The following is an 18202-nucleotide window of genomic DNA, read 5'->3' on the forward strand; positions in this document are numbered from 1 at the left end:
CCTCACAAAAATAAAAATAATACATTTAAAGAAATCCAAATATAAAAAAAGAAAATAAAGAGATCCAAGTGCAAATTCCTGAACAGCAGAGCGTTGAGCCGGGATTTAAAGACAGACATCATGTCAGAGAGTCTTTTGAGTGGGGACAGTGGAAGTTTACTCTAAATAGTAGAATCCTGTGTATAAGTTATACATTTACAGAATAAAGATGCTTTCTGTCCATAAAGGTGCATTCACAAAGCGGGCATGGCTCGACTGAAGGATGTCGGCAGCTGGACCGGTACCGGTACCACACGGCTTCTTCTTTAAGTTTTGCTCAGAGCTCCAGGATGATCAGTCTGGATTAATCTAAACACTAATAAACCATCATCAACATTTACCCTTAGATCAATATGATCTCTGAACACACTCTCCCTCTGAATCCTTCCATTGGCGATGTTTTCCATCAGAGCCAAAACGCTCCACAATTACGTGGCTCACCTTTATTTAGCTACTTAAATATGTGTGATTGTCTCCACACCTGATCACCTTCTAAATAATCAAACCTGTCTGGAGTTAATCTGCTGATCCAACCCTGTTTTCTTTTCCAGTGAGAATGAAATGACCCCATAGATGCATTTCATGCGCTTCGGTGCACAGACCAATGAGTTACATAGAATATCTACTAACAAAGTTGTCCAAGTATGTTGGCTTGTTTTTACAATGAAGGTTTTATCTACCTTTATCCACACTTTTAACTATGTATAAAACTCTTATAATGCTCCCACCTCCCATCTATTCCTTGATTTTGGTCTCCTTTGGCTAACAGAGATAAATATGTATCAAAACTCCTGCATAATGTTCCAAGTTGTAAATAAAACCAATCATAGATTGACTGAGCTCATTCCAACCAGTGGTCCTCAGCATACTTACAAAGCCAGAAACAAACATCTCATCTCTGGCAAACTAGAGGACTTAATATTGCCAGACAAACTTTTGCTTGGAGGGCCCCAAAGGTTTGGAACGAGCTCAATGAGAGATTAAAAAGGTTGAAACTCATCTCCACTTTTAAAAAACAATTAAAGATTAAATTGCTTTATTTATATACCTGATCACTTGTAGGACCTGTTTCTGCCCGATTCGCTCTCTATTATTTTACAGTAATAATCTGTGTGTGTTGTAAGTTTATCATGGAATTTGTTAAATTGAGTAAATAAATTGAATAAACTGGGGAAAAAAAGATTTGTGAACACATTAGTGTTATTTTCAGGTTGGTTCTGCGTATCATGGATCTGGGTTTGAGAAAGCTCACTGCTTGGTGCCTGACTGAAATATGACTGATAATCTGCAGGTGAGGGTACAAGTTTTGGGGGGCTATGGTAGTTCAGCCTTCCCTCCATGTTTAATAACGTCCAACTAACACCACACAAAGGAGGTCCACAGAAGACCTGCTGGGCTATTTTAAGCCTCTGCAGTGCATGCCTCTCTAGACTGGAGATGTTGAAGAAGGCAAACCGACAAGCGTGAGTATGTGTGTCAGCCTGGCTGCTCTCACACAAATAAATGAGCAGTGTTTCTGTGAAGCACACTGAGCTTCTTTCTCCATACATAACCTGTGCTGAAAAGAACTGCTGCTAGTTCTCGCCTGCTACACACAGAGGCATCCATGACATGGCTCTGTGTTACATTATGGTGACTGAGGGGATGTGGTCAAGATGCTACTCGCATATTATTCTGACATATTACTCAAAAACTTACAGAGTGCTGGATTACATCAAACACACACACTATGTAGTTCTATACAAACTTTGTAATGACTTCCACTCATTTTAGAGACTGTATTTATGCTTAACTCAGACATTTTTTCCAAACACTAATCTTAACCAAAACCTAATTTACACCTTACCTCTAAACTTTTTTTTTTTTTTTTTTTTCTCCGAAGAGTTTTTGCGGCGCTAGTGGCTCGTATTTTTTCGACAGTAGGCAGACAGGAAGGAGGGTGAGGAGAGGGGGGAAGACATGCGGTAAAGGTCGTTGGATCGGGAGTCGAACCCGCGACGTCCGCGTCGAGGACTAAGGCCTCCAAACGTGGGGCGTGCTAACCCCCTGCGCCACCACAGCACGCCCCTTTACCTCTAAACTTAACAGGACTGGACTTTGGTCCCCATAAGGCCCACCAATTTTCAGAGGGTTAGTAAATATGCTAAACATTGTCCTAATTAGGATAATTTAACAAACACACATGCACACGCACAAACACGTTTGTTACGCTATGTGTAACAAAATGTATGACTTTCCCTTGACTTCCATTCGTTTCTACAACCTTACCCTAACCTTTTTTCTTTTCTTTTTTTTTTTTTGCCTTACTTTAACCCTGACCCGGTCTAACCCTACAATTACATACCTAGCCAGCTGCCGTCTTGTTTGCTGTACCCACGTGACTACTGAATCCTCTATTTTCACTATGTGCTTCCTTACTGGTTAAGATTCCTTAACCCGCACCGGAATGCCCGCGTGCCGTTTTTCCATTCTATTTTCCGGGGTTGAGATTTAAGGGTTTAAACTGCCGGTGTCCATTATGACGCTTTTATGGGGCAGCCTAGAACCCCCCCTTTGATTGACCCCGCATTCCACCAATGTTATGAAATGGCTTTTTCTGAGCCAATAATATCCAGAGACCGACTTGAGCTCGTTTTGAAATGCCTGTTTTCTTTCCGGAATATTTCTGACCTGTAAACTCGGAGACTAAATCTAAAGCCACCGATGTGTAGCCAACACGATACTCCAGCTTTGCTCCGCTCCCTGAGCAGCCGGCTCTAACGCCTTACTCCAGCTGTAGAGCCTGCGTTAGCTCCGCTCCCCCTCAAGCACTCTGAGGTTCACTTAGGAGGAAAGGGTAGAGAACGGCTGGCCAAAATTAGCGTTCATAAATCGGATCAACCTTGAGCTAAACGCCGCTTACACTGTGAAGCACATATAGCCAACTTGAAGCTAACTTCACTGTGGTATCAATGCATGCGCGATCTGAGCTCCAAATTATGCCCCACCTCTTCCGTGACAACTCTCACACAAACACCAATCTTTACCACAGAAAAATACAAGTCTCATTTGTTCATTCATTCATTCAGCCTAGTGTTAGTTCACACACACACACACACACACATACATTTTCGAAGTATCATTCTCCTTGGGCTGCCACCTTATCGTGGTGGAGGGGTTTGAGTGCCCCAATGATCCTAAGAGCTATGCTGTCTGGGGCTTCATGCCCCTGGTAGGGTCACCCAAGGCAGACAGGTCCTAGGTGAGGGACCAGAAAAAGTGCAGCCCGAAGACCCCAATGATGAGCAAAAACATTGGACTTGGCGTTCCCTCGCCCAGAAGCGGGTCACCAGGGCCCCACTCTGGAGCCAGGCCTGGAGGGGGGGCACGATGGCGAGCGCTTGGTGGCCGGGCTTTTACCCATGGAGCCCGGACGGGCTCAGCCCGAAGAGGAAACATGGGTCCCCCCTCCCATGGGCCCACCACCCGTGAGAGGGGCCAAAGGGGTCTGGTGGTCCGATCCTCGGTTGCAGAAGCTGGCTCTTGGGACGTGGAATGTCACCTCTCTGGTGGGGAAGGAGCCGGAGCTAGTGTGTGAGGTCGAGAGGTTCCGGCTAGAAATAGTCGGTCTCACCTCGACGCATGGCTCTGGTTCTTGAACCAGTCTCCTTGAGAGGGGCTGGACATACTTCCACTCTGGAGTTGCCCAAGGTGAGAGGCGTCGGGCAGGAGTGGGCATACTTGTTGCTCCCCATCTCGGCGCCTGTACGTTGGGGTTTACTTCGGTGAACGAGAGGGTAGCCTCCCTCCGCCTACGGGTGGGGGGACGGGTCCTGACTGTAGTTTGTGCTTACGGGCCGAACGACAGTTCAGATTACCCACCCTTTTTGGAGTCCTTAGAAGGGGGTACTGGAGAGTGCTCCTCCTGGGGACTCCCTTGTTCTGCTGGGGGACTTCAACGCTCATGTGGGCAATGACAGTGAGACCTGGAGGGGCGTGGTTGGGAGGAACGGCCCCCCCGATCTGAACTTGAGTGGTGTTCTGTTGTTGGACTTCTGTGCTCATCATGGATTGTCCATAACGAACACCATGTTCAGGCATAAGGGTGTCCATATGTGCACTTGGCACCAGGACACCCTAGGCCGCAGTTCGATGATCGACTTTGTCATTGTTTCATTGGATCTGCGGCCGTATGTCTTGGACACTCGGGTGAAGAGAGATGCGGAGCTGTCCACTGACCACTACCTGGTGGTGAGTTGGCTCTGATGGTGGGGGAGGAAGCCGGTCAGGCCTGGCAAGCCCAAACGTGTTGTGAGGGTCTGCTGGGAACGTCTGGCGGAATCCCCTGTGAGACGGAGCTTTAACTCCCATCTCCGGCAAAACTTCGAACACGTTCCGGGGGGACGTGGGGGACACGGAGTCTGAGTGGACCGTGTTCCATGCCTCCATTGTCGAGGAGGCCGATCGGAGCTGTGGCCGCAAGGTTGTCGGTGCCTGTCGCGGTGGCAACCCTCGAACCCGTTGGTGGACACCTCCGATGAGGGATGCCGTCAGGCTGAAGAAAGAGTCCTATCGGGCCTTTTTGGCCTGTGGGACTCCGGAAGCAGCTGATGGGTACCGGCAGGCGAAGTGGCATGCGGCTCGGGTGGTTGCTGAGGCAAACACTCGGGCATGGGAGGAGTTTGGAGAGGCCATGGAGAAAGACTTCCGTACGGCTTCGAGGCGATTCTGGTCCACCATCCGGCGTCTCGGGGGGGGGGGGGAGCAGTACGGCACCAACACTGTTTATAGTGGGGATGGTGTGTTGCTGACCTCTACTCGGGACGTTGTGGGCTGGTGGGTGAGTACTTCGAAGACCTCCTCAATCCCATCAACATGCCTTCCATTGAAGAAGCTGAGCCTGGGGACTCTGGGTTGGGCTCTCCAATCTCTGGGGACGAGGTTGCCGAGGTGGTTAAGAAGCTCCTCGGTGGCAAGGCTCCGGGGGTGGATGAGATCCGCCCAGAGTTCCTTAAGGCTCTGGATGTTGTAGGGTTGTGTTGGCTGATGCGACTCTGCAATATTGCATGGACATCGGGGGCAGTTTCCCTGGATTGGCAGACTGGGGTGGTGGTCCCCCTGTTCAAAAAGGGGGACCGGAGGGTGTGCTCTAATTATAGAGGGGTCACACTCTTAAGCCTCACACAGGCTTAAGAGTGTGAAGAGACCTGGCAAGGTCTATTCAGGGGTCCTGGAGAGGAGGGTCCGTCGGATAGTCGAACCTCGGATTCAGGAAGAGCAGTGTGGTTTTCGTCCTGGTCGTGGTACACTGGACCAGCTCTACACCCTCGGCAGGGTCCTGGAGGGTGCATGGGAGTTCGCCCAACCGGTCTACATGTGTTTTGTGGACTTGGAGAAGGCGTTCGACCGTGTCCCTCGGGGAGCCCTGTGGGGGGTTCTCCGGGAGTATGGGGTACCGGGCCCTTTGATACAGGCTGTCAGGTCCCTGTATGACCGGTGTCAGAGTCTGGTCCGCATTGCCGGCAGTAAGTCGGGCTCATTTCCGGTGAGAGTTGGACTCCGCCAGGGCTGCCCTTTGTCACCGATTCTGTTCATCACTTTCATGGACAGAATTTCTAGGCGCAGCCAAGGTGTTGAGGGGATCCGATTTGGTGGCCTTAGGATCTCATCTCTGCTTTTTGCAGACGATGTGGTCCTTTTGGCTTCATCGGGTCGTGATCTGCAGCTCTCGCTGGAGCGGTTCGCAGCCGAGTGTGAAGCTGCCGGGATGGGGATCAGTGTCTCCAAATCCGAGGCCATGGTCTTGAGCCGGAAAAGGGTAGAGTGCCTTCTCCGGGTCAGGGGGGGTGTCCTACCCCAAGTGGAGGAGTACAAGTATCTCGGGATCTTGTTCACGAATGGGGGAAGAAGGGAGCGGGAGATCGACAGACAGATTGGCGCAGCGTCTGCCGTCAAGCGGGCGCTGTACCGGTCTGTCGTGGTGAAGAGAGAGCTGAGCCAAAAAGCGAAGCTCTCGATTTACCGGTCGATCTACGTTCCCACCCTCATCTATGGTCATGAGCTTTGGGTCATGACCGAAAGAACGAGATCGCGGATACAAGCGGCCGAAATGGGTTTTCTCCGTAGGGTGTCTGGGCTCTCCCTTAGAGATAGGGTGAGAAGCTCAGTCATCCGGGAGGGACTCAGAGTAGAGCCGCTGCTCCTTCACATCGAGAGGAGCCAGTTGAGGTGGCTCGGGCATCTGGTCAGGATGCCTCCTGGACGCCGCCCTTGTGAGGTGTTCCGGGCACGTCCCACCGGGAGGAGGCCCCGGGGAAGACCCAGGACACGCTGGAGGGAGTATGTCTCTCAGCTGGCCTGGGAACGCCTCAGGATTCCCCCGGAAGAGCCAGAAGAAGTGGCCGGGGAGAGGGAAGTCTGGGCCTCCCTTCTGAAGCTGCTACCCCCGCGACCCGACCCCGGATAAGCGGAAGAAGATGGATGGATGGATGGCATTCAGAATAGTATGTCTGTAGGCTTTGTGTGTGTGTGTGATATTTTAGTAGTGTATATGTGCAAATGTAGTCTTGTGTGTGTGCGAAAGAGATAAAAAATGCATGCTCGTGCAATATTTTATTAGTTCATATTTGCAATCTTAATCTTTTATGTTGCGTGTGAGAAAAAAAAATGTATGCGCGCGTGATATTTTAATAGTGAATATACCATACATACCAACTTTATTTATGAAGCACTTTATACACCGACAGGACCAAAGTGCTATGCACAATCATAAAATACAATGCAATTATAAAATAGAAAAGATCGAATATAAAATACATATTAATATACAGACCCAATAAAACAAAGTGAAACCTCTCAGATTGTTCCAAAAGCCAAAGAAAAAAGATGGGTCTTAAGAAGGACTTAAAGCAGCGAGTGAAGAGGCCAAAGGAAGATCATTCCATAGCTTGGGAGCTGCCACAGAAAAAGCCCGGTTCCCTCTGAGCTTGGACTTTGTCTTTGGTACCTTCAGAAGCAGCTGATCAGCTGACCTGAGGGAACGGGAGGGTGTGTAAGAATGTAACAGCTCATAGAGATAGGGAGTGCTGTTTGGAAATAATAGGTTTTACTTTGGCTAGCAGCCTTAAGTGGAAAAAGCTGGATTTTACAACGGCTTTAATTTGTGCTTCCAGCTTAAGACCAGCATCCATCTTGACCCCTAAATTTGTAATAACCGGCTTGACATACTGGGCCAAAGAGCCAAGATTGGTCAGGGAATCTAAAGTGGATCTGCCAAAAATCACCACCTCTGTCTTATCCTCATTAAGTTTCAAGAAATTTAGGCCCAACCAGGCCTTCAAATCTTCCAGACATAAAAACAGAGACCGAAGAGAGGTGGAGTCTGCATTCTTTAGTGGTAAATACTATATATCTGTGTGTCATCTGCAATACAATGAAAATCAATTCCATATTTTCTAAAAATAGAGCCAAGAGGAAGGAGGTACAACAAGAAAAGAAGAGGGCCTAGAACTGAGCCCTGTGGGACACGACAGTGGAGCAGAGGGGGACCTATGGGCATCAAGACAGACACATAAAGTACGCTTGGCCAAATAAGATTTGAACCAATCCAGCGCAATGTGACCGATCCCCACCCACTGTTCCAAACATGAAAGTAAGATGCCATGATCAAGCGTATCAAAAGCAGCTGATAAATCCAACAGCACCAAAACAACACAGTCACCAAAATCAGTTGCCAAAAGTATATCATTAAAAACTTTTAAAAGAGCTGACTCTGTGCTATGAAATGGTTTAAAACCAGACTGAGAAACCTCTAAAATGTTATGTTCATTAAGATAAGCCATTAGCTGATTATAGACTACCTTCTCAAGAATTTTTGAAATAAAAGGCAGTTTAGAGATAGGTCTATAATTCGCCAGAACAGTAGGATCCAAAATTGGTTTCTTCAGTAGAGGCTGCAGAACTGCATGTTTCAGAGCTTTAGGAACAACACCTGAGGACAAGCAAGGACAGAAGCACCTATAGTAAGAATATGAGCAATTTTAGTATTTTATGTATGAGTGTGAGAGAAAAATTGTATGCGTGTGTGATATTTTAATAGTATATATGTGGAATTTTAATATTTTGTGTGTGTATGAGTCTTTAGCAGTGTGTGAGAGACAAAACATAGTTTTTGTCCTAAATGGCCCCTCATAGGATAGTGTGCAAATTTATATACAAATATGTATATTTCAATGTGTGTATATATACAGTGCCAACTAAATTTACTGGATATTTAAAACTTTTTTTAACAAATACAAAACTGCAAAGTAAAGCGTGTAATATTATTCGGCCCCCTTGTGTTAATACTTTGTAGCGCCACCTTTTGCTGCGACTACAGCTGCAAGTCGCTTGGTTTTGTCTCTATCAGTTTTGCACATCAAGAGACTGAAATTCTTGTCCATTCTTCCTTGCAAACCAGCTGGAGCTCAGTGAGGTTGGATGGAGAACGCTTGTGAACAGCAGTTTATATACTGAACAAAAATATAAACGCCCAATGTCAAATATTGTTGCTATGTGTAGTTAACAACTGTAAATGAGCATTTGCTGACATTTTATTGTACAAAAGTAATATTTATCTTTATATCTTTATCTTTAATATTTGTGTATCATTTTTAATCCAACCTGCTGTCAGTGAGCATTACTCAGTGAGTTGTTTTTTTACTCAGACCATGGATGGGGGATGTCTACTGGGTGATCAGAGAAAATGAGCAACAGCTGGACAATCCTAGGACTGGACAATAAAAGGCCGCCCCAAAATGTCAATTTTGTCACAAGTCATAATGCCTCAGATGTCACTAGTTATGAGAGAGCGTGCCATTGGCATGTTGAATGCAGGGACTTCCACGAGCAGCTGCACAGCTCAATGTTTATTGGACCATAGGCCGTTTCTGGCAAGACTTGGTTTCCAACAGACTGGCACTACTTCAAATCGACCTCATCCTCGTCGGCCACATGTGACCACTCCAGCACAAGATCGCCACATCCGGCTTGTTACTCCTCTCGAGTTTAATCAAGGCTTAACGCAGTTCTTGGTTTCAACAGCCATTTATTGTGGACACGTCTTACAAAGTCCACAATAAAGTCCATTTCGGCAAAAATGCCGTCAGAACTAAAAACAAAAGGTAACACAAACCCAAATCAGTTCACAATAAATGGAGTATTTACATAAATAAAAGATACAAATAAACAAAACCGTACCTCATTAGCCACATTGACTCCAGAGGAATAAAGCTTAAATACTAATGATCAGCTTCTTCTGCTTGAATGCCCCATGTGGCTCTAAGTGCGCCAGCTAATGTTTCCCCGGGCAACACATGGTCCGCGGAACAAAATAAAAGGTCCCCCCACATCTGAATGTACACTTAACCGAACTTAATGAGCATCAACACAAATTTACTAAAACTACCAAACATTTAAATGTTTAATATTAAATAAAATTTAACTACTGTCACCTTAAACAACAACAAAACACAATAATCCAGATGATGCAGTTGCCTTGACAACAGCTACACGGCTCGTCCATCTGTGGGATCGGCTAAGACCAGCGACACACACAGCTGATGAGACTATTGCTCTGCAGTAGACTGTCCGTAACTGGCTACGAGAAGCCAACTTGCATGCTCGGCAAATTCCTCAGCCTGACCCCTATCATCTTCAAAGGACTGTCAATCCACTACAAATGGCCATACCACGATGTTATCAATGCCGATATGAAGATCAGTAATTAATGAAAATATATTTTGAGTTTCTCTATAATGTTGCATAACCCAAATGTTCATAAAACTCTTATATCTGACATAGGGCGTTTATATTTTTGTTCAGTGTATAAATAAATAGTATGAATTAGACCATCATGAACCACACTCCATACCAGAAAGTGGCCGTAATGCTACTAAAGATTTGTTGCCAACCGCCAATAAAACCAAGAAGAAGAAGATGAATAAGCACAATTTCTTCCTTCACAAATTGTAAACAAAAATGGAACGTTGTTAGATTTTAGCGGTTGTAGGATTTCTCTATTGATATACATTACTAGTTTGGACATCGCCTGTTAGCTGCTAAAGCTAGCTACGCTCCTGCAGGCGCCATTACTACGCAGTGAGTCTGTCCACAAAACCAGACTGTTCCAATGCGGAATGAGCATTACAGATTTCCATAAATGTGGATTAAATTAAAGCTAAGGAAATTGCAGATGTTTTGGTATTTGAAATATGTATTCTCCCTTGATATAAATTTATAAACAGTTTGGTTTCTGTCAAGATGCAAGAAAGGATTAAGCAAATTCTATGACTAGACAAGCAAAACTTAAACAGATGTAGAATCTGACTACAGGGGAATCTCTAAAACACTAATAAAATGTAATTTCTTCTTAAAACTACTGAAAGTAGCAGCACTTTCTTTTATATAGAAGGATAAATAACTTCCACTATGACAGTGATTCTCAAAGATTTTCTTCTGGGCCTCCCCAGTGATTCCCAAAGATTTTCTGGCCCCCCCTATGAATTACAATAAAATCCCTCCCAAAAAAGAAAAAAGAATCAACACATATTGTTCAACCAGAAATAAACCTATACACATATTTTGTTTTCAAACTCCACAGAAGTTTATTTCACACTTCAGGTTGCAACAGAACACACTACAAACCATCTTTACAGTGAAACACTTTTGTGTAACTTTTGTTTTTCATTCATCCATACTGCTTCCAGCGCCCCACACTTTGGGAACTACTGCACTATAACGTTGTGACAGACCTGCGAGCGCCTAAACCTAACAGCACAACAACAAATCTTGACAAATAACAAGTATGATTGAAATATTACACAAAAGTATAGGAATGCCTGTTTTCTTGTTCTGAACATATGCAGCGGTTTGGCTCACTGAATGCAGCAAGAAGGTTAAATGCAGTGATTGGTGTAATTTGCGAAAATCTTTCAAGGTCTTTCATGGCAAGACTGAGATCACAGTTGGATTGTTATGCACTGCCCCCTCGCGTCAAGAAAATGTAAACGCAACTTGAGAAGGGAGGCTTTACGCATGCGTGTAAGCGCATATGACATTTTCAAACTGGACGGCGGGTAGTAGAAGACAACAGAGAAGCGGCACAAAAATCTTTTAGAGGAGAACCTGTTGGTGATAGTTTTAACAATGACCAGTACTCTAAAGGGAATCACTCTTAAAGGAAGCGCAGAGTTGGTGGCTGAGTTCTTCTGTAAGTATTGAGCTTCAATCCATAGCTTAGCAGCTCGTTTCTTTCCTTAGCTTCCACACAACACGTTGTGCTAAAGTGCAACTGTTGGGCCTGAGCTGAGTCTTTGTAAAACTCATGAACTCAACATGAAACTGGAATAAACACCGGAAGCCAGCGTGTTTGCTCTCAGAGCTGTAAATGCAACTTATTGTCGTTGCAGATAACGATTTATTTTTATCGCTGACGTTAAAGTCGAGCGCTACAAAAGCAAATCCAATGGAGTTTAATGATATTTTTCATAATATACATCCCGAAGTTACGGAGCCCCCTAGGGGACATGGGGAATTTTTTTTCTTTTGCGTTCCCTCGCAATACTGTACTGGTCAGTTATGCAGCATAATTGAATACTGTAAGCCTTTCTTACGGTGGGCGCCGTACTTTATGCTTTAATATAAGGTTATGTGAGGTTTTTCCATGAATGTTAGAATCTTTTTGTGAAATATCTGAAGTTTTATATCTTTCTTTAGGATAGAAAGGCACCACAAACCTACGATATAAACAGAAACCTTCCGTAAGTAGGAAAGAAATAAAAATACATTATAATTTGGACTATTTCTGAGTTATTATCGCGGGTAATAAATCATCTGACAGTTTTGATTGTGTCTCTGTTGTGTTCGTAGTCTGAATGGTTTAAAGAGCTGCTTTCAGTGCCGCTCCATCTTAGCCTAAACAGACATAAACATGCAGGGAAAAATAATCAATTTTCAATCAGTGTTTTGCACCAAACAGTTAATAATAATAAACAAGTTTTCACTGAGGCATGAAGGTGATGGCTGCTGTGTCTTACAAAAGTAACTACAACTCTTGAACTAAAAACTTTTAAGTTTATTCATAGCCATATGAATAAAATAAGTAATTATTGATATGACAGGAGCAGACGGCTTTGACACTTAGGTGTGTCGACGTGGGAGTGACGTCACCAGGTATGAATGGGAAGGATACTGGCTTTGTGTGTATGAGGAAGCGGTGAGCGGGGCGGTCAGTCCTTGCAAAGTTTGGAGCCTGATCATCAAAATGGAATAAATCGATAATTGTGACAGAACAAAGAAAAGGTTTGGAGTTGATTGATACACGGACAGATGAGATTCCCCGAGTTAACCCAGTGTGGCCCTTTACCATCATTTGTTTGTCGTGTTTTTAATAATAAAAACTTGTTAATAGTAAAAAAAAATTCCCCATGTCCCCTAGGGGGCTCCGTACGAAGTCTACCGTAGCGCAATTTGTTCATAAACCAATCTTTGCCGAACAGTAGGCATCGATATGGTTACATTTTAGCGTTTTGTGAGGAATGTTTAGCGAGAGGTTGCTGGGTTTAATGAATTAAAGAGGAGGTGTTACGTGAAGGTGACTTGCATCATTTTATGATGTTATTCCCTCATCAAAATCATACCTTCAGTGTTGCCTTGATTATTTAATGCATGCTTGAGACATACATTAATGCCCAGTGGGAACCATGCCTCTGTTCAAAATGCCTGGTGGACCCAAGAGCTGACTTTGATGACGAAGCTGCTCCTCTGAGATAGAATAAGATCATTTATTAGTCTCCTGCAGGGGCGCTGCCAGGAATTTTGGGCCACGTGACAAAAAATTAAATTGCTCCTCCTCCACCCCCATCCACAGCTTTTGTTACAATTTCTTGAGTCTATTTGACCCATAAAAAGCGTCACAATTTTAAAGCCCTGCTTTCTTTGGTCCAATACTGATACTGTCACAATATTTACTGCTTGTGAATTTTACATGCAACACTCCAAATACAGTTCAATCTGGAGAGACTCAGACGGAGAAAAGAAGACAATTAGAAAAGTTTATTGACAAACAGGATTTAAAGTCTTTGGCACTCGGGCCCCGGCTGGGGATAACGGTTATCGCAGCGTTAGCGATAAGCTTCAGATGAGCATTCCCGATGCCGACAGGAACGTCATCCCCCCGGGCCCGGCACTGGTGGTGGAGGTTGAAGAAGGGAGTGGGCCTCAGGACCGGGCGAATGGAGGAGGGGGGGTGGTGGTGGTGGTAGTGGGTTGAGCGAAGGACACCATGAATGAAGGTCCTTATCAGCTGGGACTTGGTCGATGATTGGACTTGACGGGGCTTGGTCCAGCGTTGATAGGTCGACGATTGTAGGCAGGTCGCTTCAATTAACGGGTCCCGGTGGAGAAAAAAGAGTCTTCCAGTTTGAATTTGCGCCTAGGCTTCATTATGAAAATAGGTTACTTACATTTTGTTTTTATTAGTTTTAGCTTACTGAAATGTCTCTCCCCACGAGCAACAGTCATAGGCAACATGCAAAATATAAATAAAGCAATCCAGACTTCTCAAAAATTGCTAGTTGCATTTTATTCTAACTGCAGTACACAACTGTAATAAAAAAATGTTTCTCTATATTTGTTAAAGCTGGCACCATGTCATGACAGTTTGTTATGAGACGGATAATCTGTGAAAACAATCAATCTCCTCCACCGTCTCCCTGAACTAGTATTGCTAGCGAAAGTAATGCAACGTTCCAACCAAAACAACCAATCAGAACTAGGAGGAGGGTCTTAGCGCTGTCAATCAACCTCATTCACTGCTGTGCTAATGGTGGAGAAACAACTTATCATTACAGAAAGACTGTTTATCTGCCATCATTGGTAGCTACGCTAGCTAGACTGAGCATTTACAACAGATAGCAGTTAGCACAGCAGCTAGCTGTGCCAGCTGCTTGCACACAGCAAGAGAAAGGATGAGCAGCTACATGAGATTATGATTAACAGCACTAAAACCCGCCTCCTGCTACTGATTAGTTGTCTCTAGCACTGGGAGAAGGCAGAGGAAATACATTTTTCACAGATTATTTCTCATGCCATACTTTCACAACATAATGAGAGTTTTAACAAATATGTTAAAAAAAATATATATATATATTTTTAATAAAAGTTACATAATGCATCTTTGATTTCACTTAGAAGAGGACAGGTCAGGAGGGACGTGGGTTAGAGTTGCTGCTGACCCACTCATCTGTCATTGCGTTCAAACGGCTCAGTCTTTTGTCTCATCTTTTCCCCAGAATAAAAGTCAGTATTGGCCAAATTCAGAAACAGCAGGTTAAGATTTTTTAAAGATCAGTGATCAGCTGGAAAACTGCCATCTGTGCACCCATAGTTGAAAATGACATTTTTGTAACAGGGGCTTCTGTTATTGTGAAAGTTTAAGTGCATAAGTGTGTGTGTTTATAGTCTATAGAAAGAAATCCAAAAGGCCAAATATATTTTTTGTATCTTAGAGACTACCAAATATTGCATTCAAGCAGTTTGTGTTGATATCTGAAACTCTGCGATTGTAGTGATCATTGCAGTTGGATATATTGAGCCGGTCTCCCTCAAAGAAAGCAAGAAATCAATGTGAGCCAGTAATGTCTGATCCATGCATCTCCAGTTCCACTTCAACATGGTTTCTAAGCATCTTTAGCTGAACCTTAGCTGACCCAGTGTCTCTCCACAGCATTTGGCATCAACAGTATCCTATACCAGCGGGGCATCTACCCTCCTGAGACCTTCACCAGAGTCACACACTATGACATGACCCTGCAGCTCACCACTGACCCCAAGCTGAAGAACTACCTGACCAATGTGGTGTCTCAACTCAAAGGTACCGGTGCTCAGGGGAACGGCTCGAGAGACGAGTCATCTGAACTGAAATAGTTTTCAGATTTTATTCCATGGATTCCTGACGTTCTAATGACAACTTGATTTTTCTGCTTGGCTTCAGCTACAGGTCACCATGGAAACTAAAAGGTTAAAAGTTGATCTCGATAGCCGGTTCAGAGTGAAATATCCCTGTTAAAATCAGTAATTCAGACACAGTAAAGTAAGAGTATGTAATATCATTGGCCAGTAGGTGGCAGCAATTGATAGACGATCTAAAAATACTGCCCTCAATAAGATATGCAGATGACGATAAAGTTATCCTGGTTAAATAGTTTTGCATTTCTTAAATCATTTTGTTTGAAGTTTAGTAAAAATCTGTTAATATATGAGAATCATTTTCAATTCTTTCATTTTTGGTTGGATTCTCCATTGTTTCTTTATGCAAGAGTGCACCAATATAGCAGACACAATTTTCTTAATTTTGGGCGATCCTTCGATACTTGCATGTGAAAGGAACTTTGTTGCTATATCTAGCAACTTTTCAGATCAATTAAGTTGATTGGCTAGAAAACTGAAATCAGTGCACAAAAGTTTATGTTTTTAGTTGTAGAAGTGAACCAAAGTTTTCAGAAACTAATTACCATAACTGATGTTTTTAGGAAGAAAATGACTCTTGATCGATCAGACCAGGAGAGCTGGAATCAGTGCTCTCCAAATGTTCTTCTGTTTTTTCAGCAATAGTAAATAACCTGAAATCATTCAGAAGGTGGAGTTGCAGTGTTTGTCCTTGTTTCAGAGTGGCTGTTTGAGTGCACTGTGCAGAAGCTGGTGTTGGTCATTACATGTCTGGAAACCAACGAGGTGCTGGAGAGATGGCAGTTTGACATCGAGTGTGACAAATCGTCTAAGGAGAGCAGGTCAGCGCCGTGTTGCTTTCCTCAAAGAAAAAATCTGATTTCACACAAAAGTATTTTATTTGATGTTTTTTTGGAATTCAAATTAGACAGAATATTTGTTAGAAACTATAGGGTACAAAATGATCTCCTCCAGCAGGGGGCAGTATAAACCTAAAATAAGCTCTGAGATTTCAGTAAGGATGAGTTTTAGCTGTTAGTTGTGTGTTCCCAGTGCTCCCAGGGAGAAATCCATCAAGATCATTCAAGATGAGATCCGCTCTGTCATCAGGCAGATAACAGCCACGGTTACCTTCCTCCCTCTGCTGGAGACACCGTGTAAGTTCCTCTTCTTTCTCTTTATTATCTCCCTTTGTTCCAATGACCTCTGACCTTCCACTGCAGGTGCCTTTGATCTCCTGGTCTACACTGATAAAGACCTGGTGGTTCCAGACAAGTGGGAGGAGTCCGGCCCACAGATAATCAACCAATCAGAGGAGGTGCGCCTGCGCTCCTTCACCACCTCCATCCACAAGGTGAACAGCATGGTGGCTTACAAAAGGACCGACTCAGTTTAACCTGCTGAAGCGCCATGGCTGCTCTTTAAAGTACATTTTACAGGACTCGTTTTTCTTGTTAGTTTTTTTTTTTTTTGCTTTGGAAGAAATTCTTTCCTTTCTGATGTAATGTTTTTCATGAATGACAGTTTTCTTTAATGTGTCTGTTATTACAAAATGGCCACCTTCTGTTTTATCAGATGGTGCTTTATATGTTCATCTTTTAAAAAATGTCAAATAAAAGGACTTTATGTTGACAGATGGTTTATTTTTCCTGCTTTCCTGGTGTGGAGTAAAATTTGTTTCACAATTACTCAATCAAAAAAAAAGAACTAATCATGTCCAATAAAAAAGAATTGTGGTAAAAACTTTTGGATTTGCAAAAAAAAAAAAATTGTTTCCAACAAAAAAAACTTCTTGATCAAAAAACTGAAACTGTGGTCAAAACATTTTGAATTGTAAGAATTATTTTTTAAAAAACAAAAAAAATGCTTAAAGTTTTAAGTTTTTTCTTTTTTTTCCAGCAAAATCACTCATTTTTGTTTGAAGGGAAAAAGTTATTTGTATAACAAACGTTTATTTGCGCATGTCAGAATTTTTTGGTTGACAGCCGAAGAATGGTTGCATTCTCTCAAGTTTTTTTTTGATGCTCTCTGGTTTTGGTTGAGGTTTTGCTTGCGAATCTCACATGAACCTCCTGGGCGGAGCCTGAAGAGAGCGATGTAAGACCTGTTCCTATTGGTTAGCGCTGACTGAAGCGGAAGACTGACTGCTATCTCAGAACTCTCCACAACTGCAGGGTTAAGTCGTTTTAATTCTGGAATAATCACACGTCCAATATTTGACTGCTAACTTTTGTCTAAAGGTTAGCTACTCTAGCCACAATGTTTTAATTCATCACAATGAGACTGAAACAGCAAAATGAGCCTTTTTGTTTAAAGTTTAATGACAGTTTTAGCAATGACTACACAACACCTGATCACACTTGACTATTTATCAACACGCATTAGAATTTATTAAATATTATGTAATGTCTCAAGAGAATGGCAGTGCTAGAATAGTGATGCTGTTGAAGAAAAGTGAAGTGACTGAGGAAGCTCAGGTATTAGTGTATTGAAATATGTATTAACCTGTTATTACTTTTTAAATAATCTAAACAATTTTATTATGAAGCTATTATCAGCTAAGATGTCTGTTAGATGTGAAAAGTATCGTTTTTATTTATTTTTGTGGGAAAACTTGCACTAATGTACAGAGTTGTTCAAGAATGAAAAAGATTTTTTTAGACTTTATTTTTGTTGGTCAAACTTCTGTACTCACTTTAAAACTATTTGACTAGCTGTATTTTACTTACAGTTTTTGAAAGAGCAGAACCAGTTCAAGTGCCAAACATATGTAAAAGTACTTTTGATCAATAATAAAACATATTTTGATAAATACAATATGTCAAAATCTAGTAGTAAGCTTGTGTGTATTTATCTTGCTAGCTGTGAGGCAAATGATAAAGTAAGTGTTCAGTCCTGGAATGACGCTTGATTAAAGACTGAAGCCATTTTGTTCAAGAGGAATTGGAAGAAGATGTTTTTTGGGACAGTTTGCCACCTTGAGATCATAAAACATATCCATACGTTTAATGTATAGTTTAGATAATTTATTACCAGGAATGGCATAGTTACTTTGAAAAAGTAACTTGATTACTCAATGAAAAATCCATCTGCTACATCTGTATCTAAAGTCTAGAATATACTGTATATTCCTGTATCTAAAGTCTAGAATATATATTCCTGTATCTAAAGTCTAGAATATATATTCCTGTATCTAAAG

The 18202-nt window shown here is 42.8% G+C and overlaps 1 protein-coding gene across 1 annotated transcript; it reads left to right on the forward strand.

Annotated features, from left to right (window-relative positions):
• Positions 1-11098: 11098 nt before the first annotated feature.
• mad2l1 (MAD2 mitotic arrest deficient-like 1 (yeast)) lies at positions 11099-16635 on the forward strand. Its single transcript, XM_032582002.1, has 5 exons — positions 11099-11266; positions 14783-14929; positions 15725-15845; positions 16057-16160; positions 16227-16635. The coding sequence occupies exons 1-5, from the start codon at positions 11203-11205 to the stop codon at positions 16397-16399; spliced, it is 609 nt and encodes a 202-aa protein (XP_032437893.1). The 5' UTR covers positions 11099-11202; the 3' UTR covers positions 16400-16635.
• The last annotated feature ends 1567 nt before the right edge of the window (positions 16636-18202 follow it).

The sequence above is a fragment of the Xiphophorus hellerii genome, chromosome 14 (genome assembly GCF_003331165.1).
Source record: "Xiphophorus hellerii strain 12219 chromosome 14, Xiphophorus_hellerii-4.1, whole genome shotgun sequence".
Classification (NCBI taxonomy): Eukaryota; Metazoa; Chordata; class Actinopteri; order Cyprinodontiformes; family Poeciliidae; genus Xiphophorus; species Xiphophorus hellerii.